General features: G+C 48.7%; 1 protein-coding gene across 2 annotated transcripts in view; it reads right to left on the bottom strand.

Annotated features, from left to right (window-relative positions):
- LOC146871945 (ATP-dependent RNA helicase DDX42-like) overlaps positions 1-24,822 on the bottom strand; it is an 865,800-nt gene that overhangs the window by 319,876 nt on the left and 521,102 nt on the right. For both annotated transcript variants that reach the window (XM_085652377.1, XM_085652387.1), the window contains 3 exons: positions 21,086-21,185; positions 18,819-18,866; positions 16,886-16,983 (listed from right to left, as the gene is read on the bottom strand). In XM_085652377.1, coding sequence (XP_085508503.1) covers positions 16,886-16,983; positions 18,819-18,866; positions 21,086-21,185 — 246 coding nt within the window. The remainder of the gene's footprint in view (positions 1-16,885; positions 16,984-18,818; positions 18,867-21,085; positions 21,186-24,822) is intronic.

Here is a 24,822-nt window from a genome sequence, read left to right as displayed (position 1 = left end):
CACTAGCCTGACCGAAACCCGGGATAGAGGCCGAAAGATGGGAATCAGGGCCCGTATATCCCGGACCCGCTGTTCCGGTGGATGGACCCGGAACTGCGCCGAATCGAGAACCGCTCCGATGAAGAGGAGCTTCTGAGAGGGACTCAGGTGTGACTTCGGCACGTTGATGGAAAACCCCAGCAAATGCAGGAGATCCGCCGTAGTCTGGAGGTGGGAGACGACTGCCTGGGGCGAGCCCGCCTTCAACAACCAGTCGTCGAGATAGGGGAAGACTGGAACCCCTGATCTGCGCAGATGAGCTGCGACCACCGCCATCACTTTCGTGAACACCCGAGGGGCACTGGTGAGGCCGAAGGGGAGCACGGTAAACTGAAAGTGCTCTTGGCCCACCGTGAACCGCAGGTAACGCCGGTGGGCCGGCAGGACGGGGATATGGAAATATGCGTCCTGCAAGTCCAACGCTACCATCCAGTCTCCAGGGTCTAGGGCAGCTAAAACCTGAGCCAACGTTAGCATCTTGAACCTTTCCTTTCGGAGGAAGGCATTGACGTTCCGGAGGTCCAAGATAGGGGGTAGGCCCCCCTTGCCCTTCTTGGGAACCAGAAAGTAGTGGGAATAACAACCCCGACCTACTTCTGGACTCGGAACGCGCTCGACGGCCCCCTTGGCCAAGAGAGCCGAAACTTCCTCGCGGAGAAGATTCAAATGATCCCCCGAGATACGGTGGTGCTGCGGTGGCATGGCTGGAGGGGTCGTCTCGAAGGGGAGGGAGTAGCCCCTTCGGACGATTTGCAGCACCCACCTGTCCGATGTTATGGACCGCCAGTGGAGCAGGTGATGGCGAACTCTGCCGCCCACTGGCGTGGTATGGGCCTGAAAGCTCGGACTAGGAAGGCTTTGAGGCGGATGCTGCCGGGGTGGATGTGGGCTGACCACGTCGGCCTCCATTTCCGCCACGGCGGAAGCCACGTCCGCGACCGCGCGCAGGTTGGTTCTGCGGCTGGTGGCTTTGCGGACGTGAGGAGGCGCCCCTTCCTTGGCCACGAAAGGGGCGAAAAGCGGAGGTGTGCGCCCGCGGAGCCGCGAGGCCCAAGGACTTGGCCGTAGCCCGGGAGTCCTTAAAGCGGTTCAGCGCACTGTCCGCCTTCTCACCAAACAGGCGAGTGCCATCAAAGGGCATGTCCATGAGGGTTGTCTGGACATCCCCGGAAAATGACGTGGACCGCATCCAGGCGTGGCGGCGGAGCGCCACCGTGGTGGAAATCGCCCGACCCAGCGAGTCCGTGGTGTCAAGCCCACATCGTATGGCGTGCCGTGCTGCATCCCTCCCATCGGCCAAAGCCTGGGTAAGACGCGTCCGGACCTCCTCCGGACACAGGGGCAGCACGTCCTCCACCGTATCCCACAGGGAATGGGAATAACGGTCCAAGAGACAGGCGGTATTTAAGGACCGCAGGCCCAAACTAAGGGACGAAAACAGTTTCTTGCCGAACTGCTCGAGTCTCTTGGAATCCCGATCCGGCGGAGCGGTCGGGAAGGAGGATTGGGAAGTAGAGGCCTGGATAACCAGACTCTCGGGGGTGGGGTGTTGGGACAGGAAACTGGGGTCGCCCGGAGCAGGGCGGTGGCGCCTGGCAACGTTCCTATCCACAGGAGGAACTGTGGAGGGCTTGGACCAGGTGCCCTGCAGAACGTCAGTGAGGGCCTCGTTGAACGGCAGCAGAGGCTCAGTGGAGCTTGCTGAGGTTTGAAGCACCTCAGTGAGGATGTTAGTCCTCACAGCCACGGCAGGCAACTCGAGCCCAAGGGCCTCGGCCGCCTTGCGCAGCACCACAGAAAATGCTGCACCCTCCTCCGAAGCCACGGTCGGAGGAGAAGTGAATCCAGTGTCTGGCGAGGTGTCCAGCCCACTGGCCTCCCCCAGTTCATCTGCCCAGTCCTGAGAAAGCTGTGACTGAACAGCCAGAGGGTCCTCGAACCCCTCCCAGTCGCCCCCTTCTTCCGATTCCTGATAAACAGGAGGAATGATCGGAACCGGACTGTAGAGATGGTAGGACTCAAGCGGCGCCGGATGCGGCGTCGGCGGACGCCGTGCCGGCGTCGGGTCCGGATGAGGGCTAAACCGGGGTGTCGGCGTCACAGGCGTCGGCGGCGCCGGTGACGGCGTCGGTGGTTCAGGCGTCGGCGCCGGTGGAGGAGTGACCAGGTCAACCGGCGTCGACTGGGGCCCAGGCAAGGGCCCCGCGGGGACCTGCGGCGTTCGAGACCGGAGTCGTCGACGGCGCCGGGGCCGGAGCCGCCGGCACGCGAGGTCGCCCAGTCGAGTCCGCGGGGCCCGAAGGCGCGCCAGCGGGCGTCGACGGCGGGGCCAGGCTCCTCATGGCCGAGAGGAAGGCACTGATCTCCGCCGGCGCCGCGTCAGCCCCAGGGACCGGAAGGTATGGGGGCGGACGCGGCACCTGCGGCTCCGCTGGAGCCGCGGGGGTGGAACCACCCTGACCCTCGGCCGAGTCGCGCGACCGGCGAGGGGAGTCCGAAGAGCGATGTCGCCTCTTGGACTTCTTTGAGCGTTTGGACTTACCCGACGACTTGGAGCCGGACGAGCGATGGCGTCGGCTAGGGCTCCGCGAGCGATCCTTGGACCTCCTCCTGGACCGGGATCGCGCACGACGCGGAGCCGAGTGGCGAAGCTCGAGAAGCTTGCGGGACCGCTCCCGCCTAGCCTTCGAAGTCAGGGCCTGACAGTCGTTGCACGACTCCGCGTCGTGGTCGGGGCCTAAGCAGTAGAGGCACCGGCGGTGGTGATCGGTCACCGACATCAGACGATGACAATCCTCACAAGCCTTGAACCCAGGCATCCTACCGGCACCAGATGTCGACAGACAAGGATCAAAAATGATCAAAAAAGATTTAGTCAAAAAAGACTAAAAGGGGTAGCTCTCCCGGATCTGCGCTTACTGGCGCGGAAAAAAGAAGAACTGACGTCAGCGCGCGAGGGCGGCGTCTAAGTACTCCGACGACGTCATCCCGGCGCACGACGCCGACGACGGACGAGGAGCCGCAGACGACGCCTAGCGACGCGCAAGGGGTATTGCTGACGAAAAATCTTCCGGATCCAGTCTGACGCCTGGGGATATTCTAAGGTGAGGAATCTAACTAACGTGTTTCTTTCAGATCCACATCTACAGCAGAGCTGAGATCCGTGGAGGCGACGAGCGACGTGGGACCGGCTACCTGGAAAAAGTGGCTAGTAACTTAAAGCGCAGCTTCTGAGGTACCCTCGAAGTTCTGCACCGGGGATGGAGAAGCCCCAACCCCAAGCACCATCTGCACCGAAGATCAGCCCCCCACACTCCACGAGTCCTGCGTGGGGCCCTTCAGCATTTTCCTGCTTGCCGCGTCTGTCCGGTTGCTTGCCCGCTGGCTAGTGGCCTTTGTGACGACGCACCCTGAAATCTACTGCGCTGGTTTGGCTCCTCCAGACTGGCTCCCGCTTCTCTGCAAAGAAGAAGCACCCCAGACCTTCCTGGTCTGCACCAGAAGCAAGTCCTTCGTTCTTCGTGGGTTCCGCTTGCCAAGGCTTGGTGAGTCCTAGTCCAACTTCGACGCCGCCGACAGCAAGAGCCTTCGTGGGACAGCTCGCCTCCTGGTCCTGGTCGTCCTCGACGCTTCCTGGTCCTCCTGGCTGCAGCGACAAGCTTCACCTTCACCTGCAAATCTTCACGACATCGCCTGGTTCCTTCCTGGTTCCACGTGGTCACTGGCTAGTGACCTTGACTCTGTCCCTTCTGCTTGCAGGTTTCTTCTCTTCTTGATCCCAGCCTTGGGATCCACCGGACACTCTTCACTGACTGCCTGTCAGCATCTTTCTTCAGGCATCCATAGGAGTCGCCGACGAAAACGACGCATCTTCACCCCTATGCACCCGCAGCCTGTGGGCTAGGTAACTTGGGTACTCCGGTGCTCATCAGGATAGTGACTATCCTAGTGTCTAGTTTTCAAGTCTCAACTTCCTAGCTATTCCGGAAGTGTCCTAAATCTACCGTTTTCTAAACTGTACTATTGCTATTGACTTTTACGCATTACGCGTGAGTGTTTCCACTCTGCACACGAATCCCGTGGGCCTCCCACTTCCTAACTAACGCTAGTGTAGTGTAGCCCCAGCGATTCCCTAGGCCTAGGCCTATTCTATTTCCATGACAGTGGTTCTTATACCACTTACTTAGTATATGGTTTGCGTGGCCCCTAGGGCCTAACTGTATTACTTACCTGTGTGACTTAATGTATGCTTAAATAAGACTGTGTTGTACTTACCTCTAATCTCATAAAGAGTGCTGAGGGTTTGACTAGAATAAATACACTTTATTTTATATATATATATCTGTTGTGGTGTCCTTTCATTTGGTATTCAAGGGATTATATATGGTATCACAGCTGGCTTCACATGCCATTCAGAGTTTAGCCTAAGACTGCTCTTGTCCATGCTACCACTAGGATAGCTGGTCTATAAGGTTGACTTTACAACCAATCACCATAAGGGTATTTGGACTGATATAAGGTGTACACTAGAACTAGTGACATCATACATCAGGCCAACTTCTCACAGGTTGCCTTTATGCGGTGGAGAGAAGGAGACAAACAATTGTTTAGTCTTTCTGAAAGGTTGCGTTCTTTGTATGTAGTACAGTAAAGCCCTTTTAACATCAAGTGTATGTAGAGCCCTTTCCGCAACAGATTGAGGTTGCGAGAAAAAAACCGGTAATTCCACCGATTGATTAAGATGGAAGGGGGAAATGACCTTGGGCAGAAATTTTGGATTTGTGCGAAGTATCACTTTGCTGTGATGTATCTGTAAAAAGGGTTCCTGTATAGTGAACGCTTGTATCTCACTAACCCTTCTAAGGGAAGTGATAGCTATGAGGAAAGCTGTTTTCCAAGTGAGGAACTGTAACTCACATTTATGCATTGGTTCGAAAGGCGGACCCATGAGTCTTGTAAGAACTACGTTGAGATTTCATACAGGGGAAGGTGGTGCCCTGGGTGGAATTACTCGTTTAAGGCCTTCCATAAAGGCTTTAATAGCAGGCACTCTGAACAGTGATAAATGCTGTCTGTTTTGTAGGTAAGCAGCAATTGCTGCTAGGTGTAGACGTATGGATGAATATGCCAGGTTACACCTTTGAAGATGGAGCAGATAGCATATGATGTGCTGTATGGATGCCTCTAAAGGATTGATTGTATTGTTACTGCAGTAAACAACAAATCTCTTCCACTTTGCGGCATAGCATGCTCGAGTGGTAGGACGTCTGGCTTCCTTGATAATGTTCATGCAATCAGGGGGAAGGTTAAGGTATCCAAATTCTAAGATTTCAGGAGCCAGGTCGCAAGGTTGAGCTGAGCTGGGTCCAGGTGCCTGATTTCTCCATGGTTCTGGGTTAGGAGGCATGGGGACAGGTGCAGTTTTTGATGTGGTACCACCGATAACTGTAGTAGTGTGGTGTACCACGGCTGCCTGGCCCATGTTGGAGCTACCAGAATGAGTGTGAGGGAGTGCTGTTGTAGCTTCCTTACCACTAATCGAATTAGCGGGAGAGGTGGAAAGGCGTATGCAAATTTGCCTGACCAGTTCATCCATATCGCATTGCCTTTGGACAATGGGTGTGGGTATCTGGCGGCGAAGCTTGGGCATTTTTTGTTTTCGTGGGTGGCGAAGAGGTCTATCTGAGGATACCCCCACTTGTGGAAGAATGGGAGAAGAACTTGTGGATGCAGTTCCCATTCGTGCATTTGCTGCGTTTGTCTGCTGAGCAGATCTGCCATGGTGTTTTGTATGCCTGGGACGTGTTGTGCCAGGAGAAAGATTGTTTGTGGAATTGCCCATCTCCATATGCTCTGTGCTAAGCGGGAGAGCTGGGGAGAGTGTGTCCCCCCCTGTTTTTGAATATAATACATTGCAGTCATATTGTCTGTGCGAATGAGGACTGCTTTGGCTGAAATTTGTTTCTGAAAGGATTTCAGGGCTAGAAATATCGCCAATAACTCCAGATGGTTGATGTGGAGTAACTTTTGCTGTGGCGTCCACAGACCTTGCACTGTGAGGTGTAGAAGGTGCGCTCCCCAGCCGGAGAGCGATGCGTCCGTTGTGAGAATCACCTGAGGAACCGGGTCCAGGAACGGCCGCCCTTTGGAAAGGTTTGTGGTGTTCCACCACTGCAGAGAGTGATGGGTGCGGCCGTCCACCAACACCAGATCCGTTAGCTGGCCCTGGGCCTGGTTCCACTGCCGTGCTAGGCACTCTTGGAGTGGACGCATGTGGAGTCTTGCATGGGGCACTATGAAGATGCAAGATGCCATCATCCCTATTAGCTTCATAAACACTCTTGCTGGAAGAGAGTGCTGAAGAATGAATGTTTGGCGCAAGGCTTGTATGCTTGCGATCCTGGCTGAATTGGGATAGGCCAGTGTTTCCCAAACTGGGGTCCGAGGACCCCCAGGGGTCCGTGGCACATTCCCAGGGGGTCCTCAGCCAGCAACTTTAAAAGCACTGCAAAGTTCTTTGTGAAATTAGCAGTTTTCGAGCAACTATAAAAGTGTCAAGAAAATGCCAGTGATTAATGTACCTGCTGGAGAGAGATGAGAGTTTTGTCCAGAGGCAGCTTTGACTTATTTAATATGCCTACTGCAAAGAACGTGTACAATGCATTTTAAAAAACATATTTTATGTGCATAGGTCACAGAGATTCTTTTGCCACTGTGCAATTCATAAGGGACAATCGTAATCTAGCAGTGTCCTATAAACTGTCATCAAAGAGCTGCTTTCAAACTGCATGGTAAAAGTTAGCAACATATGTTTATTCCCAGTCTATCATTATCCTGATGCTGCTATGTTCCCACTTCCTGCACATGAACAATTTTGTAATGCTGTTTTGTCACTTATGTGTGCTGCGTAATGCAGCACACATGGAAGTTACAACACGTCATTTTTATTAAAGATTGTTTATATGCAGGAAGGGTCACCTTCCTGAACATAAACAATCAAAGGTGTTTTGCTTTTTCCGTTGGAAAAAGTAAAAACGAGGAGAAATAAGGCATTTCTCATCATTTCGCAAAGTTAAGACCAGGTTTTTCATGGTCTTAATTTGGGTGCCGTCTCCTATTTAAGCTGACCTTGTAAATAGAGGGCAGAGTCACAATCAATGGGTGTTGGAGTGAAACGCCCACTGTAACTCCCACTGCCCACCTTTTTCACGCTAAGCATTGCGTGATAGGGGGCCTTATTTACAAGGCAGCTTAAACCACAATAAGTGGCTTAACGCTGCCTTGTAAATAAGGCGAAGCCCCTATTGCCACAGGAACATCGCTAAAAGTGACGTTCCCATGGCGATAGGGACTTGTAAATATGCCCCTGAAATCCTTAGTAATTCGAGTATTTGTTTTGTGTGCACACGTGTTTTTATTTTTTTTTAATTACTGTTTTAATGTTTGAAATTTAAATCCTACAAATTGCTTGGGGGTCCCCGGCTTTCAGTGTTGACTCAATGGGGGTCCTGAGGAGTCAAAAGTTTGGGAACCACTGCTCTATCATAACGTGCAAGCAGCGCTTGTGTGTTGGCGATGCGCCACATATTTGCGGCTTGCGAGGCAGAGCGTTTACCAGACGCATCTAAGAGCTTTGACTTCTTATCTGGCGGTGGAGCCTCCCCTGAGGATTGAGAGCTAGACCGCTTCCTAGCTGTGGATACCACCAATGAGTCTAAGGGAGCAGGTCCTTTAATATATGCAGGATCTGTGGGGGCTGCTTTATATTTCTTCTCTATCCTGGGGTTTAAACCCTAGCTCTGACTGGGTCCTTGAACACCTCTGCAGCATGTTTGGTAACTCCTTTTAGCATGGGCAATATTGCTGTGGCCTTATCTTGTATGTCAAAAGTGTCCAGTAGGAAATCGTCCTCAACTTGCTCGCTGTGTAATTCTACCCCATGGTAGTGTGCCGCCCGCTGTATTAAGTGGTGGAACCCCAGGGAGTCCTCTGGAGGAGATGGCCTGGATGGATAAATGTCATCCTGAGGCATATCTGGTACATCGGGGTTGTGGTAATCCTCCCATGGGTCTGGTGTCCCTGGAGGTGTGGGGTCTATTGGGGCGTCTGCCGGATCATAATCTGGATCTCCATAATCAGGGTCTGGACATGGGGTTGGAGAGCGGTGAGGCAAAGGTGGCGGAGATATGGGAGGTGGAGAAGGTGGAGGAGGTGGAGGAGGTGGTGGGGAGGGTACTCTGAAGGGAGATGTGGCAGAGTCCTTCCGTTTTGGCGGTGGAGGAGGATCTGGCTTGTTTCAATGTCTTTTTTTGGAAGACAAAGTTAAATGACCAGTCTTGGGATCCTTTGTTAAAGTTTTTTGATAAGGATCAGGCGTAAATAGTTCTCGGTGCCGAGGGGCTTATGCTTATGCTTTGTCGGCACCGAGAGTGCAGGTTTCGAGCCCGATGGCTTCGGAGCCGAACTGGGTGTGGTTTTCTTCGGTGCCGAACGGTGTTTTTCGGCACCAGGAGTAGGCTGGCTTGAGCCCGAGCCGCCGGGAGACTTATGATGCTTCGACACCGGGCCCGAAGGTGGGGTGATAGAAGCTGTATGTTTGGTTTTCCCTAGGCCCGGAGGCGAAGGTGTAACCGGAGTCTCTTTCGGTGTGGGTACGGGAGTGGGAGGGGGTAGAGTACTCACGACCCTCTGCGCCGGTGTGATCTCCTCCAGGTCGGAGTCGTCGGCCTCGGAAGCGCTGACGAGTTCTTCCTCCTGCTCGGTGTGCTGCTGCCCCGAAGCTCCGGTGTCGTCTCCGAAGATGTCGGGTGGAGCCGAAGTCGATGAGTGCGCCATGGTGCGTCGAGCTCTTCGATCCCGGATGGTCGATCGAAAAGACTTGCAGGCGGGGCAGTCTCGGGCCTCGTGTTCGGGAGAGAGGCAGAGGTTACACACCTGATGCAGGTTGGTGTGGGGAAATTTAGACCCACATTTTGGGCACTTTTTGAAGGGAGTCCTTTCCATCGGCCGAGACCGGAGTCGAAGGAGGCCCGAAGGCCGGTGCCGATGTCTGGAATCGAGAAGTGCCGCCGAGAGAGATGAAGAAGATGATTTTTGTGTTAAGAATCTCGATGGACGTGGATTTTCCGTCGAAGGTCGAACTGGAAAGGTTCGAAGCCGGAGCACGAAGTATCACATCCGAGCCCGATGGCGGAAAAAAACAATCTGAGGATGGAGCCGAAGCCCATGCGCAGTACGGACCGAAGGAGGAGTCACCGAACTCGTGACTTCCAAAGACTGTCCAAGAAGAAAAACAAACTGCAAACATCCGGGCCCAACACCAGATGGCGATCTATGCAAAAGTGTATAATCTGCAGCTCATATGCCTCGAACACCAAGTTTTCAATGCCACTGTAGTGGATAGCACAATAGGTGCTGCAGTCCACAAATAGCATTTAACTTTCCATGCCATGGGTGTACATATGCAACATATATTATGGCCTTAGAAGAAAGTTAAAAGTGGTAATCAGGTTTAAAGGAAATTGACATTTTAGGAATCGGAGCATATACACTGGGCATTGTACAACAACGTCCGAGTTCAAGAATGCCTGCAGGGGAGTCCCAAAAAAACAAACAAATGAAAAACTGAAGTCACCAGACAAAAAGAAATCCCTTTGCAACTCACGTAAATATTACCAGAGCAAATGTGGTATTAGTTGACTTTCAAAGACTGTTCTTCCGGCAGATATTCTTGCAGCACTAGGTAACACACTTTGGTATCAACCTTACAAAGGATTATCCAAGAGATTAACTGAATGGGTTGCATAGTTTACAATGCATATGGTACTATGATGAAGAAGGAATATGCTACTTACCAGTATGCATCTGTTCTTGGCATGTAGAGCTGCAGAGTCACACACTGAGGATAAGATCGCCATCTGGTGTTGGGCTCGGATGATTGCAGGTTGTTGTTGTCTTCGGAAGAAGCCTTTGGTCACGAGGTTGGTGACTCCTCCCCTGGACAACAGTGCGCATGGGCATCCACTCCATCGTCAGATAGTTTTTTCGCCATGATGGGAAAAGATGGAGTGTATAGGAATGAAAGAAAGGATGTCCATGTGTAATGTCTAAGTAAGACGGATGCTGGAACAGATACAGGTCCCGGGGAGGCGGGCGGGCGTGTGTGACTCTGCAGCTCTACATGCCAAGAACAGATGCATACTGGTAAGTAGCATATTCCGTTCGAGGCATATGAGCTGCAGATCACACACTGAGGATAGATTATACAGCAGTGCTTCTCCTTAGCGGTGGTCGCCTGTATCTGTTGCAGCAGCTTGAAATAAAGTTTTTAGGACAGCCTGGCCCACTGAGGCCTGTTGTTTGGCCTGCACGTCAACACAGTAGTGTTTAGTGAAGGTATGCGTGGTAGACCACGTGGCTGCCTTGCAAATGTCTTCTAAGGGAATGTTACCTAAGAAGGCCATAGAAGCCCCTATTTTACGCGTGGAGTGCGCCCTAGGGGGAACTGTAAGTGTACGTTTAGCCTTTAGGTAGCATATTTGGATGCATTTAACTATCCACCGGGCTATACCGGATTTGGAGATCGGATTGCCTTTATGTGGTGGTGCGAAAGCAACAAAGAGTTGTTTCGTCTTTCGAAAAGGTTTTGTCCTGTCGATGTAATAAAGCAAGGCTCTTTTGACATCTAAGGTATGTAGGGCCCTTTCAGCTACGGAGTCTGGGTTTGGGAAAAAGACTGGTAGCTCTACTGATTGGTTAAGGTGGAAAGGGGAAATCACTTTTGGAAGAAATTTTGGGTTTGTCCTAAGAACCACTTTGTTACGGTGTAGTTGTAAGAAAGGTTCCTCTAGTGTAAGGGCTTGTAGTTCACTTACTCTGCGTAGGGAAGTGATTGCGATAAGGAAAGCTACCTTCCATGTTAGGAATTGTAATTCACATTTGTGCATGGGTTCAAATGGGGGACTCATGAGTCTTGTTAGAACCACATTGAGATTCCACAGTGGGGCAGGTGGAAATCTTGGGGGAAGAATTCTTTTGAGACCTTCCATAAACGCTTTGATGGCTGGTACCTTAAAATGGGACGGGTGTTGCCTATTTTGTAAGTAGGCTGCCAAGGCAGCTAGGTGTAAACGTATAGAGGAATACGCTAGATTGCATCTTTGCAAGTGTAGTAGATAGCAAATGATGTTTTGGATGGAAGCATCCAATGGATGTATGTCATTATTAGCGCAGTAGATGGCAAATCGTTTCCATTTAGCGGCATAACACGCTCTAGTAGTAGGTCGTCTGGCTTCCTTTATGATATTCATACAGTCTGGAGGGAGATTGAGGTATCCGAACTCTAAGACCTCAGGAGCCAGATCGCTAGGTTCAGTGTTTGAGGATCTGGGTGTCTGATTTCTCCATGGTTCTGGGTTAATAGATCCGGGGAGAGGCGTAGCCTTTGATGTGGAACTAAAGACAGTTCCAGAAGTGTGGTGAACCACGGTTGACGTGCCCAAGTGGGAGCCACTAGTATTAGTGTAAGTGACTGTTGTTTCAGTTTGCGTACCACAAATGGAACTAGTGGGAGAGGCGGAAAAGCGTACGCAAATCTGCCTGACCAGTTCATCCATAGGGCATTGCCCTTCGACTGTGGGTGTGGAAACCTGGCGGCGAAGGTTGGGCATTTTGTGTTTTCGGGAGTGGCGAACAGGTCTATGTCTGGTTGTCCCCATTTTTGGAAGAAGGGGAGTAGAACCTTGGGGTGTAGTTCCCATTCGTGGATCTGCTGTGTGTGGCGACTTAGGAGGTCGGCCACTTGATTGTGGATCCCTGGGAGATGTTCTGCTAACAGGTAGATGTTTTGGGGAATTGCCCATCTCCAGATTTGCTGTGCCAGTTGGGACAGTTGGAGAGAATGTGTCCCTCCCTGTTTCTGTATATAATACATTGTCGTCATGTTGTCTGTGCGTATGAGGACAGTTTTGTTCTTTAGGTGAACCTGAAAGGATTTTAGTGCTAGGAACACTGCTAAGAGTTCCAGGTGGTTGATGTGGAGCAGTTTCTGTTGACTGGTCCATCTGCCCTGAGTGGTATGGTGAAGGAGGTGGGCTCCCCACCCTGTGAGAGATGCGTCGGTAGTTAGCACAACTTGTGGAAGAGGCTCTAAGAACGGTCGCCCTTTGGACAGGTTGATGGTGTTCCACCATTTCAGTGAGCGAAGTGAGCGACTGTCCACCAACACCAGATCGTTAAGTTGTCCGTGAGCTTGGTTCCACTGTTGTGCTAGACATTCCTGTAAGGGACGCATTTGAAGTCGTGCGTGTGGGACTATGGAGATGCATGACGCCATCATGCCTAGGAGCTGCATGAACACTCTTGCTGGAAGAGATGGATGAGTTTGAAATTGAGAGATGAGATTTTGTATACTGGCTATCCTGGCAGTGCTGGGATAAGCAATGGCTTTGGAGGTATCTATGGTTGCTCCTAGATACTGATGTAAGTGGGAAGGTTGTAGATGGGATTTGGGGTAGTTGATAGTGAATCCCAAATTGTGGAGAGTTTGAATCGTGCGATGAGTGTGGAGAACGCATTTTTGGTGAGTATTGGCTTTTATGAGCCAATCGTCCAGATAGGGGAAGACATGGATCTGTTGTCTTCTGAGGTGCGCTGCCACGACTGCTAAGCACTTGGTGAACACTCTGGGTGCTGTTGTTACTCCGAATGGGAGAACTGTAAATTGATAGTGTTGCCCATCTACCACAAATCGTAGATATTTTCTGTGAGCGGGATGCATAGGGATGTGAAAGTACGCGTCCTTGAGGTCCAATGTGGCAAGGAAGTCTCCCTGTTGTAACAGTGGGAGGACTTGTTGGAGGGTGGTCATATGAAAATGATCTGAATGTATATACTGGTTTAGCAGTCTGAGATCCAGTATGGGCCGTAATGTTTTGTCCTTTTTGGGAATGAGGAAGTATAGAGAATACACCCCTGTTCCCTGATGTTGAAGAGGGACTGGTTCTATCGCATGTTTTTGTAACAGGGATTGAACTTCTTGTTTGAGGAGAGAGAGATGATGTGAGGACATTGGACGTTGTTTGGGTGGTATGTTTGGGGGGGATTGTATGAGTTCTAGGCAGTAGCCAGACTGGATAATTTGTTTTACCCATCTGTCTGTGGTGATGGAAGTCCAGACAGGTAGGAATTGTTGGAGTCGCCCCCCGACCGGAGTGGAATGGTCTGGGGGGAGTGGTGGCAAGTCACTGTTTGGTGGCTGGGGAGGTGCGGGTGTTGTTGTTGTTGCCCCGCCCTCGACCTTTGTTATTGTTTCCCCTATAACCTCCCCGGAAATATCCTCTGTTAGGGGATGTTTGTCCAGAATTTTTAAAGGTGGACGTGGTCTCAGTTGCCGTGTTTTTGGAGCCTCCTCTATAAAAGGAGCGACGAAAGGAACCCCGGTTTTGAGGAGACTGCAGTGCTCCCATGGACTTGGCAGTCTCATTATCCTTTTTCATTTTTTCTAATGCAGTGTCCACTGCAGGGCCAAATAACTGCTCTTGGTTGAAAGGTTGAGCTAGAATTGCGGTTTGAACCTCTGGTTTAAAACCGGAAATACGGAGCCAGGCATGTCGTCTGAGTAAGACGCTAGTATTGACCGCCCGAGAAGCAGTGTCTGCTGCATCTAAGGCGCATTTAATGGAGGCATTCGATATTAACTTGCCTTCTTGAATGAGGTCAGCGGCCTGGGATTTAAAGGGATCAGGCAGGTGTTGCATAAGGTCCTCAAGTTGGTCATAATGCGCCCTGTCATACCGGGCTAACAGGGCCTGGGTATTGGCAATACGCCAGTGGTTCACCGCCTGTGCAGCGACTGGTTTGCCTGAGGCTTCTAAAAGCTTAGACTCCTTGTCTGGGGTGGCGTTTCTCCAGTTGTCTGTGAGTTAACGCGCTTCCTGGCATTTGATACGACCAAGGAGTCTAAAGGGAGCTGGGCTTTAATGTATGCAGGGTCCTGCGGGGCTGGTCGGTACTTTTTTTCGATGCAGGGGTTGAGAACCCTCGCTCGAACAGGGTCTTTAAAGACCTCAGTGGCATGCTTTATAACCCCTTTAATCATGGGCAGTATGTGAACAGTTTTTTGTGACTGCTCAAAAGTATCGAGGAGAAAGTCCTCTTCAAGGGGGTCCGTGTGCATAGTGACACCATGGAATGTTGCTGCCCTATTTATTAGTTGGCCAAACCCCAAATGGTCATCAGGAGGGGAGGGCTTGGAGGGGTAGGTAGTGGGGTCAGGCATGTCAGGCATTGGATAAGACCAGTCATCTACTGGTGCTGTGCCTGGAAATGTAAAAGGGTCGTGTGGATCAACAGGATCATAAAATAAATCAGGGTCCGCCCCTCCCCCCAAGTCATCATTATCATCCTGTGGAGGAGGTGAATGATAGGGAGATGGTAAAGGTAAGGGTAAAGGAGAAGGAGGAGGAGGAGGGGGGGACGGGTTAGGAGGTAATACGGGAGAGGAAGGACGAAGTGGTGAAGTGGCACAGTCCTTTTTCCGTATGGGAGCTGGAGGAGGTGTGATGTCCAGCTTCCGCTTTTTATATGGGACGGCAGTCACATGTCCAGTGTCGGGATTGATGTAGATCCGCTTTTGAGTAGGATCTGGGCGAAAAAGTTCATCTGGCTCCGAAGGTGGTGGCGGCGACGGCCGTTTCGGGTCTTTATGAGCTTTTTTCGGTGTGGACCTAGTTTTCGGTGCCGATGAAGTTTTCGGTGCCGAAGGATGTTTCGGTTCCGAAGGATTTTTCGGAGCCGATGGAGTTTTCGGTGCCGATGGCTTTGGTGCCGAGGGACTTTTAGGCATCGATGTCGAAGAACGATTCGGCGCCGGTGGAGACTTCGGTGCCGAGGAACGTTTCGGTGCCGAAGGAGATTTCGGTCTTGAAGCCTGTTTCGGTGCCGACAGTGTTTTTTTCGGTGCCGAGGGTGTTAAAGGCACAATCACATGAGGTTTGCTCGAGCCCGAGCCACCTATAGGCTTAGATGTCTTCGGAGCCGGGCCCGAGGGCGGGGCTTCTGAAGAGGATTTCCGGTCGCGACTGGGCCCAGCTGGCGGAGTCTTGACCACTGTCTTTTTGGATGGGGCAGGGGCAGGGGGGGGTGGTACTCACACGCTGCCCTGGAGTGATGAGGTCATCGGAATCGTCGGCCTCGGACACGATCGAGATCTTCGGTGTCATCTTCAGGAACATCTTGAGCAAAGATGTCCTCCGGTTCTGGAGCTGGTTTGGCCATAATATGGCATCGAGCTCTTCGGTCCCGGAGGGTCTTCTTCGAACGGAAAGCGGCACAAGCTGGACAGGTCGATTCGTTGTGTTCCGGCGACAGGCAGAGGTTACAAACCTCGTGGTGGTCACTGTGGGGGAACTTCGCTCCACACTGGGGGCATTTTTTGAAGGGTGTCCTGTCCATCAGCCGCTTCCGGAACCGGTCCGAGTTGATGTCGACGTCGACGGAATGAAGATTAAAGAGTTAAATCGATTGCTGGAAGTTTTCTGCTGGAGCGGAAAAAAAGTTCATCCGAACCCAATGGCGGAAAAAAACAATCTGACGATGGAGTGGATGCCCATGCGCACTGTTGTCCAGGGGAGGAGTCACCAACCTCGTGACCAAAGGCTTCTTCCGAAGACAACAACAACCTGCAATCATCCGAGCCCAACACCAGATGGCGATCTTATCCTCAGTGTGTGATCTGCAGCTCATATGCCCCGAACCTTCTGCTTTCTACCTTTTTTCCTTGGGGAGAGGAGTTGGCCTAACGGTTAGGGCGGTCGACCTCGAATCTGGGGAACTGGGTTCGAGTCTCGGCGTCAACGCTGAGCAACCTGTGATTCTGGGCAAATCACTTAATATCCCCATGCCTAACAAAAATGAAAGAGTCCTCATGTAATGCAACTGGTGCTATGTAAAGCGCTCTGATACCCAATACCTTCGGGTTAAGTTTGCGCTATATAAAACTCTGTGAAAAAAAAAACAACAAAAGAACAAGCTCGTTCAATCTGCAACTGTGTGTTTATGGAATACCTTTATGCAACAAGACAGCTGAGATCTGTCGAGTGGACAGTCTACTGTGCTTCCAAAGTTTAGGGCACGGGGTTTGGGCTTCTCAGAGACATTATGCCAGATCTATTAAGGCAAACTGAGCACTGGTGGCCTTCAAAGATTGCAGACATTGTTTAAGACAGTGACATTAGCCACTACTCATGCTTTTTGTGAACATCACTCACTCGTTACATCTTCTATTAAACATGCAGCCTTTGGCATGGATGTTCTATGAAAACTCTCACTCTGAAGTAATATCTGGCACATCCGATCTCCCTCCTAATCCGTAGTCAGAGATTAAAGACCATAATCACCCCGAAGGGAATTGTTTTCATTTTGGTCAACATCAATTCTCTTAATTGGGTTATGGTTCATAGAGGAATAAAGTTCAAATCTGCCTGGTCCCCATGGTATTCTATCAAAACATCCCCCAGTACCAGTGCAACGTAATATCAACACTGTAAACAATGCTGACACTATGTTTTGCAGCATCACAACCTACAATTATTTACTCAGAGAAGTTCTTATAGGTGCAAGTGTTTTCCAATACCAGGATGTGTGCCTTTGAAACTATCCCTCTGAATTCTCAACCTAAGCTCGATTCAATATTTTCACAATTCGACAGAAAAAAATGCTCTGCATTGAGTTACTCTTTCAGCTTATGTTAACCTGCTTTCTGACTGGGAACCAGATATAAAAATTGCATTAGCTGAAAACGTGCTAAAGCAGGTAAGTAAACGGAACAAAGAACTTTTGAGATTACCTCGCCAATATCTCCTTGCACTACTCTGATCGGGTCAATCAGAATGTCTCTTGCCAACTTCTCAATCTTTTTTCGAAACGTTGCACTGAACAGGAGGGCTGAGAAGGCAAGAAATGTCAGAGGTTAGTTATACATTTATTTGCTACTCTACACCCATCATTCACACACCAAAGTAGTATAATAATACAATGTGAGCAATATTAAAAATTAGTGCTGAGGATCTGCGCTGACAATACTATAGAAAAATGCAATCCTTACACAACATAAGGCAGGCGGACTGTAAAAAATAAACTTAACCATGCAGATATTATACAGCAATGCTGCCAGCTCATGTTCTCTACTGAACTTCAAGTAAAAGAGTAACAAGGTATGGACGACCAGTGCATTATAAAAATATACAACAGCTACAAATCCAGATGAGAAAAGTTTTCAAAATTCATAGAACTGCTTCGGTCCGGAGGTACAGGTTGCCGGCTAAAACACCAGCTTGAATTGTCTCAACCTCTAAAATACATACACTGTGAAATTTACTGATATGGCTAAATACAAGGGAAAGACCAGACAAAATATAGAACTATCATACTGCCACGGGCTTAAAAAGGTGCCAGTTTTACTATTTGTAAATCCAATAATAGCACAAGTGCTGCTCGTACTGGGTGAATTACAAACATTAAGAAGGTGATGGTCAATACATAATGCAACTCACAAAAGGTGATGGTAGACATGCTTGCAAATAGTCTTACCACTGGCACTTACTCGGGTAGCATTCCAACCAATCATTTGTAATCACTATGCTACCTCCGATCAGACCCAGCAATTTGCAAATCAGTCTTGGTTCTGCTCCAAAAGGAACAGTCCAGCCTGACCTGCCAAGACTGGTCATTTATGATCCAGACCACAAGCAACCCAAGACCAGTTACTGCCTTCTTGGGCCTCTTCAGTTGGGTGCAGGCTGGTTCCAATGGCATAGTGAGCACAAGACCCACATCTGGGCAAATCCATGGCCGCCTAGGGCATTACATCCAACACACAAAAGGTTGGGAGTGGGTAGACCTTGCCTGACATTTCGAGATAGACTGTTCCCATGAGAAGCCGGGTCAGTACTAAGTTGGTAAAGACAGGCCTTTACATAGAGTGGCACATTCAGGGGGGAAAAAAACAAGGGGTTGGAATGCTACCTTCGTAACTGCAAGTGGTTAGACTATTTTCCAGCATTCCTCCCATCACCTTTTGTGCGCACATAATCAAAACACCAGCTGAATGTTTCATGAAACCAACAACTAGAAATAAGCTACACATCATATTGAGATGTATAATTTGCAGAGCCAGGTAGGAGTTCATTATATGACAACAAATATTGTGCCTTATCTATCTAAATAAATACACACATATATATATATATACACACACACACAGACACACACACACACACACTCCAATACGAACTCTAATGCTGCTGTAACTTCGAAGGGAGCCCATATTGTTTCTTGAAGTCACATTTCTTGATTTAAGGCTGCAAAGCTTTACTTTTGCTAATGCCATGAGTAAAAGACCAGCTAGAATGACCATGGACTTGGTCAGGAAAGAGTAGTATTATTCACCAGTTGATGATTGATTTGCTTTTTGCGGCACAATGCAAATGAATGTACCTTTGTGTTGTAACGAATACCTCAAGACAAAGTGAGTGTTATATATTATATAAATAACTGCAACACCAAATAAAAATGTCACGTTTATCTGTAAGTTAATCATTAAAATAAAGAAATATTTCATGTCTATGTAACAAATGTCAACTCATAACAAGAAAGCCATAACACGTACGCATATAATTATGAGGAACAAAAAGGCTGTTGGGTGTTTCCAACAGCTTAGAAAAAGTAATCAAGATGGAATCTTTGGTTCTAAAAGAGATATATTAAAAATCTATACGCACTTTGTCTGTCTGGACGCACGTGGTTGGCAATCGATCGAACCTGGTATTCTGTCAACAGCAGAGAGAGAAAAGAAACACATTTGAACAAAACCGGCTTTAAACAACAGCATTAATATTTACCTTGTAAGGTTTAAATCTCACAGAGGTACACACCCTTCAGTTATACAATAAAATAAAGTTAATATCATTGCTATGACAATGCATATTCGAGTTCAGTCAAAATTCTAACATCAAGCTTGAGGGAAAAGATTTGCAGGAATATGCAAGAGCTAAAACAATGATAGGTAGGTCTCTCATATGTGCATTATTATTTTTTTTTAAATAGCTATTAGCACAGTAAAAAATTAAATCAAACACTACCCTTGCAGAGCATACGTTTGCATGCCATATACAACATTAGTTCAAAAAAATATGAAAAATTGAAATAAAACCTACATTTTAGTTTGGAGAAAAGCTTTTTCATCTTCAGCTAAATAGTGTATTAATGTTACCCTTAATTTTTAAATGAGTACTTGTTGAATAACATTTTTTGTCAACTGCTGCACAAGAGCACTTAAATGATGGATGTTCTTACAAAAAATATTTCTGGAATATTTCAAAGTCAGTGTGTAGGAACTGAACTCTGTGAATGTGATCTGAGTGGTGAGATGGAGGAAGAGGAATGGTGCAAGGTGGCTGCAGTGGTTGAGGCTGGTGTCTTCCTGACTGCACATTTGGGATTTAGGTAGTGTTTGAGCTCTACCCACTCAGTCTCCTTAAAAAAAAAGTCTCCTATTGTTGAGGGATGCATGGTCTTGCTTACTATAGTGGAGATCAGTCAGAATTTTCACCTAAGTAGGGTGAATGTAAAGCTTTGTTTGCCTAACACCAGTCACCTTTGGAAGTTCGATGGCTGGGCTGTGTCGCTAAAAGGAGAAGATACATTTGACATTTTTGTGCACGCTGGCTTAAAAGCATACTTCAGTGCTGAAGGTGTTGGCTCGGCACCTTGGGGTTTGGAGGCTTGCTTGGAAACAAGACTCAGCCTTTGGTTCAAGGCTGATCTAAAATTGAGCAAACTCAAGGTCAAAGAGAAAAGCAGACTGTAAAAGCCTCTTGCCTACAGTCTAAGAGGTCGATGCCCGGCTCCCTTGAGAGAGGTGGTCAGGCCTCCACTTGAGACTCATTTCGAGGTCAAGGCACAGAGTGTTCATCTTGGATTACTTGTCAAGGAATGTGTATTCTCAGTGTTGCCTTTGACCGGTGCAGGATTCCCTGAATTCTGTGGTTCCTTAATATAGGACACGTCTGAGGAGAGAGTTACGGGTCTTTGCTCATACTGATCCAGCTGAAATTCAGATTGAGAGCCACCCTTTGAGTAAGTCCCGGATGCTGTATCTTGTAATGCACCCATCGCTGATCTATCGTGAGTAGATCGATTTTTGTGGTTTTTTTATTGTTAAAAGCAACAGGTATATTCCTTGTGGTCCCATGGTAAAAAAAGAAGTCTACATACTCCGTGATGGTCCAAATCCGTAACTTGAAATTGCACTTAGGTCAAAATTGAAAGGGGTTGCTGTCTGTTAGCAACCCCCCTTCACGAGTCCTGTTTGACTTGGCTCCTTGCTGACCTCCCCAATACCGGTCAAAATTAAAGCATTGCCAATGGAACTAGCTCCTTCAAAGCTCTTGGAATAAACTCCTTGAACATTTGCAGGTTTAGTGGAATTCCTAACAGGGTTGTAATTTCTCCTCCACAGTAAATAGAGACAGACTTATTAGTAGGATGGTGAGAGCAGTAGTTGTCATTTACATGCAAATAACGTTATATACACAAAAATGGTCAGTTTTTAACACTTACTCTACAGCTAGTGATACTTAGGATAAACTTGATCTGTATACTTTGACACTCTGGGAAGTTGTGTCTTCACTTGGTAAGGTATGCTTGCTATACTGTACAAAATATTAAGTGCACTGAGTTCCTGTCCAGGGGGTCCTTTGCAACAGCTGAATCCATTCCTTCTCTACCTACTGGATTCAGGGTTTGAGCACATCTCACATGGGGAATCCAGAAGAAGTCTAACAAGAGCCTAGGACTGATAGACATGCTTCCCACTTATACCACTTTCAACCATTCGTCCAGCCAACCATGCTATTAAATTGTGGCCAGCAAACAAATGGACAAGCGATGAGCACTACAAAAATAAACTAGTGTCTGTTGTATTTTATACTAACACGAAATAACAATGACAAAGTCAAGTCACTGATATACGGGTCTTTACACATACCAAAGCCCATGTCAAACATTCGATCTGCTTCATCAAATACAAGGTAAGTGACTCTCTGTAGGTTAGTGGCTTTCTTCTTCACATGGTCAATTAATCTTCCCTGTCAGAAAGCAAAACATTATAAAATGAAGACACAATAATATGAAAGAACAAAACAAACTAATCTTGTTCAGGCAGCTATAGAAATTATTCCTCAATACTAAACATAATGCAAAACGTGTGTTAAACTGCTGAAGGAATGAAGCATCAAGTCTTGTGTGAATGTGGCTTTGTCAACAGAACAAAGGGCAATGACCATTCTGGAAAATAAAAATCATACCTACTCTACAAGTCTGTTCATATCGTGTAGTGATACAGATGCACATGCTCTGCATACCCCTGCCATCTAGTGTACGGCTCAGACATTTACCAGCTGTCTTTCTTTAAAGAAGTCTTTAGGTTTATGAGATGTGCTGAAACTCCTCCCTTGGTTCACACTGCATGAGGGCAGACTTCATTTAAAACTTTTTGCACAGTGGGTGATCGAGTATGGAGCGTTGAGGAGTGTGGGTTACTGCACTATGCTTACAATGCAGTGTGAATTGGGTAATAAAGGAAGGGATCTCCCATCATCACAAGCTTCCAAGGAGGCGGGTGAGCGCATGTGAATCTACAGCACTACACGTTAAGAACAGATGCCTAAAGGGTAACATTTTCTGTTCGAACCATGTGTGGCTGCTGTGAGAAAGTGGCTCTGTATATACTGTTCCCAAATAGGTACAGGGTGTACAGAATCCACAGTCCCCAGAGGTTTGGCAGAGGCTAAAGTTAGATACAACCTTACTCTCTAAAGTGGTAGCTTGGTCGAACAGTAAGGCAGTATCAGAGGACAGTGTAAAACATTTGTTGCACACACTCAGTCAGCAAATGGTCTCACACACTCAATAACTGAGCTCTAGGCCAATGTTTTATATAAAAAAAATATATATGCTTGTTTTATTTTAGAACCAATAATAGGTATTAAAATATATTTTCTCAGAATGAGATGCTTTATATAAATACTTTAGCAATATGCAATTGATTTTTGTAGAAAGTTACAAGTGGTTGCAATAGGCAACACAATTGTAAACACAATCATGCATTGAGTTCAATGGAAGTTTCAAGTTATTTGCAACAGATTACTTTTAGGATTACTTTTGGGATTCCAGGACTGGGTCCTAGATTCAGTCATGGTTCAGTACTTAGAATCAGGTGATAAAAGTCGACTTAATTATTGTTATGATTTTTAGACAATATTTTGCTATTTTAAAAGTTGACACTTAGAAAATATTTCATAGAAAACAGTCAATGATTCCCTATAGAAGAAAATTCAAGTTGCAGGTATAGAATGTTCTCGTTACTTTTGTAATCCAGTACTGGGTGCCTAGACTCAGTACTGGGACCTTTATCCAAAACAGGTAAGTAATTACGTTTTCACAATTTATACAATTTTTAAAGAATATTTAAAGTTTGCAGAAATCAACACTTTGAAGAAATTTCACAGAAAAACAGTCAATGGTTTCCTATGGAAGAAAATTGGGTTACTGGTAAGTACGGTTGTGAATATTTTTCAGAGTCAGTGCTGGGTACCAAGATCCAGCACTGGGAGCTCACCTAATAGGTGAGTATTTTCGTTTTCGTTACTCGGCTGATTTTTGGTGAATATTTAAGTTTTGAAAAGTCCACACTTAGAAGAAATTTCAGGAAAAACCAGTCAATGTTACCCTATGGAGAAAATTGAGTTATCGGCTTTAAGGTAAGTACTCGACTGGCAGAGTTAAGGTTCTGGGCATAGACTCGGGGTCTCCCAGGGTCAGGTAGGTACAGTTGTTACACCCTCAGCGGCACAGGGGCAGCCGGGTGCAGAGAGAGTTAGGCCCAATGTTATCCTATGGGAGGCAGGGGGGCCTTGGTTGGTGGCTGATGACTAGCAGGCCACGCGGCTGTTGGAGCTGGGCTCCTGGTCACTTGCTCAGGGCAAATGGGGAAGTAGATAGGTGTAGAGGTTACACTGCCAGGGCCACTCGGGCAGCTGGGTGCAGGGTGCTTTTGAGCTTTCGGGCGCTCAATTGGTTTCAATGGGAAAGCTCTGGTTTAGAAAAAGACTGCAAGCTCGGGGACGAAGATTCTTCAGGTGCCACCACCACTTCGACAGGTAAGTTGGGTAGTTGGAGGATAGGTAGGTACCCCGGAGTTGGGCACAGGGGGCCGCGGGGCGCCGGGTGCAGGGGTGACTTTTGGTGTCAGGAAATCTTACCCTCTGTTGATCCCGGTTGGGGGGGGCACCTGGTTCTGAGGCTGCAGGCATCGTCAGGAGCGTCGAGGGAAGTCCTTGGGTGCCGGACTCGGGGTCACAGTCGCCGTGGGTTTGTCCACTTGGTCTTTGTTCACTCCGGCACAGGCCAGGCTTGGCGAGTGCAGAGTGTGAAGGGTTCGCGGTTCCGGGCTGATGCCAGGGATTAGAAGCAGATTTTGAGTAGAGCCTCTACTCATGGGAGTCCCAGGGGCTTAGAGCCAAAAGGTAGCCAGGTCCTCCGGGGTTTGTGAGGTTGCTGGCAACAAGAGATGCCGGGTTGGAGCAGGAGCAGGTTCGAGGGTCGACAGGCCGGTAGGGCTGGGGCCAAAGCAGTTGGTGTCTTCCTCTTTTCAGCAGCTGTAGGGCAAGTCTTCTTTCTACTTGCTCTTCCTTGTATTTCGAAATCTGGAATCTGGGGAAGGAAGGTTCAGGGTGCCCCTAAATAATAGATTGGTAGGTGAAGGACAGGGACCATTGGGTCCCTGACTGGGGGGGGGGGGGGGGGGGGTAGACGGGGGTACACCCCCTAACCTGCCTCTCTCCTGTGGGAGGGGGGCAGTAGCCTAGTCCTGATTGGGCAGGGCTTCCCATCTTCAAGATGGCGAGAGCCCGGAGATGTGCTTCACCTCGCCTCCCCCACCTGAGGGGTGGGGTTGGCAGGCTGGCACATGTCCTGTCCTTCCAGCCAAGCTTCCCACCAGAGTGGGGGGTTGCAGTGGCCTGGGGAAGCTCACAAAGGTGGCATGCCTTTGAAGCTTCCCCCTGTCCATCCTGGTGGAGGAGACCTAGCACCTCGCCCAGGATGTGCATTGTTGCAGGCCCAGGAGAGCAGGGGCTCTCCTACCCAGGGGTGGCAGGGTGGCAGCAGACCAGACGTGGATTGTAGGTTAGGTTTCAGGGGGCGCAGCCACTCAGTCAGATCACTAGTAGTTGGTAGAGTTTCAGGGGGCATCTCTAAGATGCCCACTGTGGTGCTTGGTACATTAAATCCCACACTGGCATCAGTGTGGGTTTAATGTGCTGAGAAGTTTGATACCAAACTTCCTAGTCTTCAGTGTAGCCATTATGGTGCTGTGGAGTTCTTGATGACAAACTCCCAGCACCATATACTCTTAAGGGCAGCACTGCACCAGGAATGGACCTGGGTGCTGTAAGGGGCACAGGGCTCATGCACCTGTACCCTCACCACTGGCATAGGGCACCCAGCTAGAGGGGTGACTGATGTATGCCAGGGCAGTGGTTTGTGGGCATGGCACACAGGGATGTGTGCCATGTCGACTCTTTTTGCTTTGTTCTGCACCAAGACATGCAGCCTGCAAAGGCAGTGTGTGAGAGTCAGGGGGCAGGGCCTCTAAGGGTGGCACAATAAGTGATGCAGCCCTTAGGGGCCTTCTCTGGTCACAGTGCCCTGTGTACCTATGGT

Source organism: Triturus cristatus, chromosome 1_1 (genome assembly GCF_964204655.1).
Source record: "Triturus cristatus chromosome 1_1, aTriCri1.1, whole genome shotgun sequence".
NCBI classification, from domain to species: Eukaryota; Metazoa; Chordata; class Amphibia; order Caudata; family Salamandridae; genus Triturus; species Triturus cristatus.
This window is presented reverse-complemented; position numbering and strand designations above follow the sequence as displayed.